Source organism: Primulina tabacum, chromosome 18, assembly GCF_025594145.1.
Source record: "Primulina tabacum isolate GXHZ01 chromosome 18, ASM2559414v2, whole genome shotgun sequence".
NCBI classification, from domain to species: domain Eukaryota; kingdom Viridiplantae; phylum Streptophyta; class Magnoliopsida; order Lamiales; family Gesneriaceae; genus Primulina; species Primulina tabacum.
This window is the reverse complement of record NC_134567.1, coordinates 26,339,734-26,349,970: the sequence shown is the minus strand read 5'-3', so window position 1 is coordinate 26,349,970 and position 10,237 is coordinate 26,339,734. Positions and strand designations below refer to the sequence as shown.

The 10,237-nt window shown below is 31.3% G+C and overlaps 1 protein-coding gene across 1 annotated transcript; it reads right to left on the bottom strand.

The window, feature by feature from the left end:
- Positions 1 to 8,602: 8,602 nt before the first annotated feature.
- Positions 8,603 to 10,237, bottom strand: LOC142533167 (vignain-like). Its single transcript, XM_075639832.1, has 4 exons — positions 9,745 to 10,237; positions 9,402 to 9,640; positions 9,186 to 9,326; positions 8,603 to 9,088 (listed from the first exon to the last, which is right to left on the bottom strand). The coding sequence occupies exons 1-4, from the start codon at positions 10,184 to 10,186 to the stop codon at positions 8,834 to 8,836; spliced, it is 1,077 nt and encodes a 358-aa protein (XP_075495947.1). The 5' UTR covers positions 10,187 to 10,237; the 3' UTR covers positions 8,603 to 8,833.

The window sequence follows — 10,237 nt, the reverse complement described above, 5'->3', positions numbered from 1 at the left end:
TTTTGGATATATATTGATAGACTGAGGAGAAGACCGACTCCTATTGCAGATCTTCAATATAGACAGCCAAAGTCTGGGACTAAGAACGTACCACCATCTAGCTGGGGTAAAGTAGATGGGAGAACGTTGCGTTCTTATTCAGATCGGGATCCCTAGATTAGGATGAGTCGAGTCAGAGTTTAGGAGTCACAGAGTGTGATTCAGAGATTTTATTGATACATGTTTTGCATATTTGATACAAGTTATTGATATGTGTTTCATGCTTTTATATATGCTTTTATATTACTGCATGCTTACAATGTTTATACCGAGATATATATCTCACCGGAGTTATCCGGCTGTTGTCGTGTTTGTATGTGTTCATGGCAACAGGTGAGACAGGATCGGGGTCGAGGAGATGAAGATAGATCGTGACTAGAGTGGAGACTACGGACTTGGATTAAAGGTAGGGTTTGGACACTTGACATTTAGTTGTTAAACCTTAGTTGAATGATTGTATATATATAGTACAAGATTTGTACTTTAATACTGATATGTATATTAGATTGAATCTCATTACATTCCGCATTTTAAAAAAAAATTAGACCTAGATTATTTTCATTGATCCAATTATCCCAATGACGATTAAGAAGATGATTAGCGTCCGGGTCCCCACAGAGACCGTCTCACAAAAGACCTACTCATTATCGTTGATTAAAATTCTAACTATTTTTTAGAGTATGTTAAAAAAAATTATTTGAAGTTCAAATTAAGATAAATAATAATAACAATAATAACAATAATAATAATAATCTATAATATCTATATTATTATTTTATTAAGTTTGAGACCCTTAGAGTAACTAATTTTGGTGTCATGCTCTGTTTTACTAATTATTTATATTAATAAAATGTTAAAGTTTTAATGTAAGTTATATGTAGTTCAGCGGATAGAATCATTGTTTCTTGAGGTTTAGGTCATAGATTCAATTCTTACTGAGATCATTTTTTTATTCTTTTATTTTTTAATTTATATATCAAAATTACAGTGTACTTCATCGCTATTTCTTATAATTATATTTTGATCCTCATTTTTTTATTCTTTTATTTTTCAATTTATTTTTTAATCTATATATCAAAATTACAGTGTAGTCCATCGCTATTTCTTATAATTATATTTTGATCCTCATTTAAATATAAATGAAATGAATTATAAAAAATATTATACATGCACGCAACGCGTGCGTCGGTACACTAGTAATAATAATAATAACAATTCACCGATACTCATTGTATCAAATTTTATGGTGACACTAATTTAAAATTTTAAAAATGTATTTATAATTATATAGAACTAAATATGTAAAAGTAATATAAAACTCAAAATCAATATTTAGTAATTATACACACACTTTATTTAGTAAGATATAGAAAATATAGAACTAAATAAGTAAAAGTAATATAAAACTCAAAATCATAACCGAACTAAATGAAATGATATAATAATTATAAACATCTAAATTAGTTTATATTTTCAAAAAATATCAAATTTGTAAGGCCCGAGATTTTAATTATTGTAATTCGAGATTAATCTGAAATGATTTATTGATTAATTGATATGATTATAGACAGAAAAGATCAGACCGGGAGAGCCGAAAGAAGATTTGACATGAGGTGCAAGAAGAGTCCCCGCGCACATGCGCGACATGTATGGGCGCATATGCGCGAGGAAGACAGAACCATGCATGCACATGCGCGACTTAGATTCGCGCATATGCGCGAGAGGTCCAGAGAGTTGGGCGCACATGCGCGACCTCAATACGCGCACATGCGCGGAACGTCCAGAGAGTTCGGCGCACATGCGCGGCGGAAGGCGCGCATATGTGCGAGTATTGAAATGCCGATCATTGAGACCAGTAGGTCTCGCGCATTTGGAGTCGCGCATATGCGCGAGACATGCAGATTGAGGAGTCGCCACGTTTCTTGATTCATGCACGTGTATATATATGTGTGTAAATGGACGAAATTTACATTCAGTTGTCCGAGGAAGCTTCGGGGAAAAGGCTCCGTCCGTGATTTTCGAAATTGATTTACGAGCGAACCGTCTGTTTGATTTTGAATCCGACTTCAGTACTGTGTTCCTATCAACGCAGGCTACAACTGACGTAAGTTTTACTACGTTTTGATAGGTTTTGAAATTATGATGTTGTTAGAATTGAATATGAATCATATATGGTGTTTCTGATACAGTGGACATCGTATAATCGAAGTCAGATTAAAGAACAGACTGGTTATGTAATTGTTATGATTTTTGGAATTGATTAATTGAGATTCGATATCAGATTTGTATTGTCATTGAAATTATGAGTTGCACCGATATTGATTATGAGTTCTGGTATTATATCTGTGGTGTTGGAATTGACGGGGTTATCGAGACTGTATTGTTATGCCGTCGAAACATCCGTAAATTGATATTGATCAGACTCGGTATTGATTGAGATGGTATTGTGGTATCATATGTCGATTGGCATTGATCAGATTATGTTTTGATTTGAGTATTAATCAGAACAGGTTTTGAACTGAGTTATTTACTGATATTGTATATATTCGATTGTCATTATCAGATTGGGTATGGACAGAGTTGAATTCGGGACTTCGTCTTCGTCAGACCGAGAAGATAAATGTATAAATTAATGTTGAGTTGGGATTGCACAACTCGAGCGAGGTTTGGCTCGAGTTTCCCTAAATCACATACTTTACCTTATTGTATTGATTTGATTGATATACTTGTTCTCTTGATTGATAGATAGCAGGTATTAGACGAGTAATCTTGTGACAGAAGCGCTTGATAGTGGCGGGATCGCCATGGGCACATTGCACAATGTCACAAGATAGTGTATTGGCGATAGTGCCAAAGTCTGTCACCGGATGATTGGCTATCGATGTGGATAGAAATGTGGCTTCTTCTATTACTGGTGATCGGTACTGTATCGATGTGGATAGAATCGTAACTCTTCTATTACTGATGATCGATATCATATCGATGTGGATAGAATCGGAGTTTCTTCTATTACTGGTGATCGATACCATATCGATGTGGATAGAATCAGAGCTTCTTCTATTACTGGTGATCGATACCCTATCGACGTGGATAGAACTGGAGTCTTTTCTATTACTGTTGGTCGATATGGGAATGTCAACTTCTGAAAACCGGGATCCCTAGACTAGGATTGAGTCTAGTCTTAAATGTGAAGTCATGAGTTAATTGACCGTTTATATCGAGTTATGTTGATTATGTTCCTGAATATGGTACATGGTGAATTATGTTCCTGATGATGGTACATGTTTAGAATAAGATTTATTCTTGATATGGATTTATATTCTGATTTGAATACATGTTAGACATATCTATTATATGCTTTTATATTGTTTTTATGATTGCATGTATACATGATTTATACTGAGAATGTAATTTTCACCGGAGTTATCCGGATGTTGTCTTGTTTGTATGTGTGCATGGCAACAGGTGGGATAGGATCAGGGTCAAGAAGAGAACGAGGCTGGACTAGATAGCGTGGAGATCCGGGCTTCGAAGCAACTTAGGATTCAGCACTGATATATAGTTGAATCTAGTTGAATTCTTGTAGATAATACAAGATTTGTATGTTTATGTTTAGTATGTAATCTGAATTGAATTACATTACGTTTCCGCTTTGTATTTTTTTTAAAAAAAATTTAGACCCTTTTTATTATAATTGTTTGAATTATTCCTAAAGACGATTAAGGAATGAATCAGCGTCCGGGTCCCCACAAAATTCAAATTTGAATTTTTCTAAAAAATAAATTAAAAATAATTCTTATTTAATTGCGCTTTTTTTATTATTTGTTTTCAAATACTCAACATGATCGGTGAATAAATTAATATTGATCAATATTTTCTTTTATAATAATTTTTGATGGAAATTTTCAAATACAACAAAAACTATTTATATATATATTAAAAATTATTAAAAAATCATATATTATTTGTCTATAAAAAGTTTAAAGAATAAATAAATATTTTTCAAAAAAATAAAATAAAAATTATTATATGAAAATTTTGATTACAGTTTTTTATTATTTCTTGAATATTTTAAAAATTAGCTATATTAAAGTTCTAATTAAATAATAATAATATCAATATATGGACAATCAATTTACAAAAAATTTAAGGTAACATTATTAACTAAAGCATTGTAAAGCGTAATATTATTAAAAAAATTATTTATTTAATATTTTAGAGAGTATGCATAACTAAATATATAAAAATAACACAAAACTCAAAATCGTAACAAAAAATAAACGACACGATGAATGCAAACATTTAAGGGAGTATTGTTTGCACTCCGTTTTTTAAAATACACTTCGTATTAATTTCTTTACTTTAAAATATCTAATACATTCCGAAATGATTTTTAAAAATATTGATATAAATATAAAATTTTCTGTTATTAAATATAAGAAAATATCAAAACTAATAAACAAAAACTCTTATGAGACAGTTTGATGATTTAATATGTAAGACAAATCTTCTAATCGACCCGACTATTGGAAAAATATTGATTTATGTCAAAATTATTATTTTTTACTCAAATTATGGATCGAGTCGAATCATCCCATAAATATAGATATGTGAGACCGTTTCACACGAGATTTACTCACACTAATTTAGGTAAATTTATTTTTTTCCTACCTTGAATAATTTTTCGTAAATATATTGACAAGTATAATCAGTGTTGATTTCTATATATTTTTTTAAGTAAAGTAACACATTCTTATTAATTTTTTCTCCAAAAATATATTGTTTTAAGATAATTTATTTCTTTTTAAATATTTATTTATTTAATTTAAAGAATTTAAAAAATAATTGTAAATATATATATAATTCATAATTATCGTGTATGTCATTTTAAATTTAAATTTCTCAAATAAATTTATCTTTAACGAAATAATAAATATCTATACTTTTATCTTTGAAAGTAAATTATTACTTTAATTACATATACAAATATATTTTTGTTTAATATTATTTCAAAATCAATACATTTAAATAAATACATGAGAAACACGAGTAATATTATTATTTTTAAAAATAAATAAATAATATTGAAAAATTTAACATTATTAAATAAATACTAATTCATATTTATTTTTTTAATACGAATTTTTTTTATAGAAACCTACTATATATAACAACTCTACTTTTATATATATATATATATATATATATATATACTAGTTCTTTCGTCAATATTATCTTCACTCTGTTTTATATAATTAAAACACACACTATTTTAGGATGAAAAAATAATTCTATTTATAAAATAAAGTGTTTACAATACAAAAAAAGAAGTCCATGTAATAAAAATGTCTTATCGTATTGGTATTGCAACCAGAAAGCATAACAAATCGAGCTTTAAAAATTAGCCATATTCGTGGCTCAGCTATTAAATATGTAAATCAAATATTTTGGCGAGAAAATTAAATTTTAAGACACCCTCCGCGTTACCCAATATCCTCGTGTTCCAAACAACGTTGTCAAATTGAGAAAGTTATTATTATTAGTGTATAATTGTTTTTTCCTGTCCAAACTTTTCTAAAACTTTTTCTCGTCCCACATAATTATATTTATATAATAATAATATTATTATTATAATAATTTTTTCTATTAATTATTTCCATCGATAAAGGACAGTTAAAATGTCACCAAGAACTCTTCTTTTAACATAAAAAAAAAAGTCCCAGTTTGCTCCATAACTCACAAACGCACGTGTACATTTGCCAAGAAACTTGAAACAAATAATAAAAAATTGCAAAACACAGACAAAAAAAGCTCCAAAAGACCATCCATGTTTGCCTCCCTTGTTATTAGGAATGCTTCCACCATCCCCTCCTCTAATTGGAGGGAGATGGACCAAAAGATAATTATATAATTTTATCAAATTAATAATCACACTTGAAATTTTACATTTCCACCCTTCTTCTCTGCTGGCCTGGGCCGCCGGGTTGGTCACTCGTTTGCGGCTGCGGCGCCGTGGTGGTGGTGGTACTGATTTGCCCTACACAGGCAGGTATGCATGTGGGGATCTTGACTCTTGTCCTGCATTTGTCTCAATCTTGTGATATTCAAAGGCAATTGGAGAAGGATGGGTGAATGGATATACAACTCCTAGGCAACTCTTTTTTAAAGTATTTATTTTAAAAAAGATGAATTATTTAGTAGAATTATATGATATTTATGTACAACTTAAAAGGCTCAAAATTTATCTTGTATTTCTTTTCGTTATTAATTTTTTCAATCAAATTTAAACGATCAAATTTCTTGATAGACGGGTCAATTTTGTAGGACCAAACGCTTTATCAAAAGCTATAGCTGGTGATAATGCTGCAACTAAAATCTTTTAAATCGCACAGCAGCTCAAACACCACGGTTCGATCGCTCTATCAAGTAAGGACAATTATTGTACCCAACAAATTTGGTTCATATTTCAAATGAAAAGTTATAATTCTTCATTGTCATATCAGATTGGAGAGCATCGTCACAAAATCGATAATATAAAATAGTCTAATAAATTTTTTTGTGGAATTTTAATAAGCATAGCGTACGATGTAGCAAAGTATTTTTCTATGATTATTATTATTTTTAACTTATATGAGACGTTTTTCAATTAGGTTGAATTTAGGAAACTGTTGGGTGAATTTAAATATCTAAAAAATTATGTTCAAAAGTTTTAAAAAAAATTCGCAATACTATCCCTCTTAATTAGTCCCACTCGATGTACCACCACTTTCCGTAGTGCTCGTGGAATCTTGGTCGGGAATGTAGCCTCAGTGCCAAACCCCGCAACTTTATGTGTTCATTTTGTGTGTTTCACATTTGGACAGAATTAAGTAAATATCAAGTATTAATGAACTTTTCTTTTCTAAATTTACAATCTCTATAAAAATTAAAAATAATCAAGAACACATAGTTATAGCAACTCAAATGTTGCTTTCAATCAATAACATAGAGTTATCAAAGAAGAATGAATGGGTTCCATTAATATTAGAAACTCAGGCATGGATCCGATAATTTCGAGATGTCATTTGTAAGATATATTTGAATTCGGTATGACCTATATAAAATTTGAAGAAGAGAAGACAAAATTGAACGGTCCGCAATAGTCTTAAGTTTGGACGAAGATGCACGCGTTCTCAGTTTTAGATTTTTGAGACGCACATGCTCGTATCTTTTTTGACAGTCAAACTCCCGTATTTACTCATTAATGATATGATAGTACTTGTAAATATTAGCATTTGAAGTTTACAAATACACATCTCTTGATAACAATATGCTTCAAACTAGAAGAGAAACAACGTACTTACAAATTATTTTAATGATCGGACGTAAAATTTGATATGCTTCAGCTTATTTGTTTATCATATTCATTCCAGCTTATAAACATGATTTTCGAGAGCACTATTAACATATTTTACATAATTTGGGAGTTAAAATTGAATTTATCAAAAAGTTAAAGATATAATTTTAATTTTTCGAGTTTGAGAAGCAAGTCTTACCATACAGAACTTGAATTTTTTTTTATTTTTTTGTTTTAAAATAGAATGATCGAACCAATAATATTATATAAAACAAAATCTAAAAATATATATTGGATGTTGCATAAATTGACCCCCTTAAGTGGAGTCCTGCCTTCGCATATGGCTTCAGCTCCATTTTCTTGAAACAATAAATCAAAAGCTGAAACAAAGTCAAATCATAAATAAAATAAATATTATTTATTTACACCGGTGTGTACGGGAAACAGCGGATGTAATGTATTATAATATAATATAATATAATATTAATATATATATATATATATATTAATTCAAATTTTAAGTTTTACTATTTAAAATAAATTGAGAGGAAAATGAATAAGTAAGAAATATGTATATTAGAAAAAAAAAAACTCATAAATTATGTATTATTTTAAATAATTTTAAAAATAATTAAAATGTTCACTCCTAGGAGGTAATGGAGTTGTATTTCACCATCCAAACCTAAATTGTGTGCGAAGACCCTAATAAATAGTTTGGTCTTTGGTCTTGCATTATGACCCTAATAAATAGTTAATCTGACATATATTTTTCATTTATATTAATCATTTCATTGTAATATTAAATTTTCATTCATATCTTATTCCATCCATTCATATCAATCACGTTTTTATATTAACATAATCAATATTAATATAATATATGAATCAAAATATAAACTCATAACTACATAATTATCATGTTATCTCAAAGATAACATTGTTATCAAGAACTTAGTCTTGGATAGAGAGACGAGGCTTCCACTGATGGGAGATACCTTGAATTAAAAGAAATCTCCAAAAATGTAAAAAAAAATATTAATTAGTAATTTTAAAAAAGAATAAAATATATTATTAGCCTCCAAAATTTATAGAAATAGACTCATCATCCAAATTTGATTTTGACGGCTGCTCACAGACAAATTACCAGCCCACTAACGTACGTGACAAGAAATCAAGACAAGCCTATAGTTTTATTCCAATGTATAGTTTTATTATTATTTTGGATAAATTTTCAATTGATGAATGAAAAGTAATACAGAAGAAACCATAAACTATCGAATGAATTACAAGCGCCCTAATCTCCTGACTTTTTATTCCCTCGGACTAACGTGAAAACGTTAGCAAATCACATGAAACACCTGTCGTATGGTGGTAATCTACCTACTTCGACTTCCTATGAAGTTTAATTTGGCCTTAACTTCAAACTAAGCGTTCATTTGAACTCATAAATCACTCAATCTAAAGTTCATCTTTTGCAGCTGATTTCGGATTATCTGATGAAAACTTGATCGGATATGAAGCCTCCATGGCAATCCCACACAGCCCTTCTTTCGCATCGACGTCCCGTTGCATCCTTATGTATCCTTGCTCACCCCATTCAGGCCCCCAAGAATTCCTCACTATCCAGTATTTAGTCCCGTCTAGAGTTGTCCCATATCCAACTATGGCCACTCCGTGGTCAAGCTCCGTGCCGCAGTTTCCGGTAAAAACGCCCTAAAATCATCAATAACACAACACGTACATTAATAAAACTCTCTGGTTCTGCTATTGATCAGTAGAGAAACGTTTTTTTTTTGTTTGTCATTCATACCTCTGAGTAGAACTGCATTTCAGTTCCACCAGCATCGATTGCAACAGATACAGGCTGGTTTGCAGCAGCTTTCATGAGTGCGTGTTCATCGTTTGATGGTACGTTTTCGTGCCCATCGATCGTCACCACGGGTGAATTCATCTACAAAAACAATCAGATGGAAATCCCTGTAGATTTTAAATATTTCAGAGTTTTCAAGGAGAAAAATGAATTTACCTTGGCTGCGTCGCAGTTCCCATTTCTAGCTTTGTAAGGATATGTTTTTTCTGCGGTTAGGCCACCGTGTGTCTTGATGAACTCGAATGCGTCAGCCATGAGCCCTCCGTTGCAGCCCGAGTTGTCCTTTTCCCGGTCACAATCAACCAGTTCTTGCTCAGACAAAGACACTAATCGACCTGTTTTAATCTTGTTTATCCCTTCAACTCCAACCACAGTAGAAAATGCCCAACAACTACCTACAAAGTCGAAACAAAAAGCTCAATTTCAATCGTTAATTGTATCCATAAATATAATAGGCTAAACAAAAAGTGATAAAGAAAAAGAGAGGTGAAAAACGTACCACATCGGCCTTGATTCTTGACATCAGTGACTGCACCTTGCTTTCTCCAATCAACTGATGCAGGCAGACTTTCGGTCTTCCCGTGCATGAATCCTGTGCTGGGCCGACTCCCGCGAATCGCCATGTGGTGCTTGACATTCGAACTATAGGAGTTTCTGAATTCGTGGTTTGTCATATCAGAAAACTTGTTGAGTTTCAGCTTGTAAGGCTTGTCCATCTGATTCACTGTGTGAATGTGGTGCACATTCGCTTTGAACACGTTGAAACGCTTCCCTTTCTCGCTCAGGTCTCGTGAAACGGTGTGGTGGCTCCGCCATCTCTCGTACAAGTCCCACAGGCTCTCATCGGAAGCCAAGTCTTTTTCTGTGAATTCTACGCTTTTTGCTAGTCCGATAACCACAGCCATTAAAAGGAAAACCAAGAAAAGCTTCCCAATTGCCATGATCACTATCTTCTAAATATGTATAATATCAAAGTTTGAGCTGAAATATCT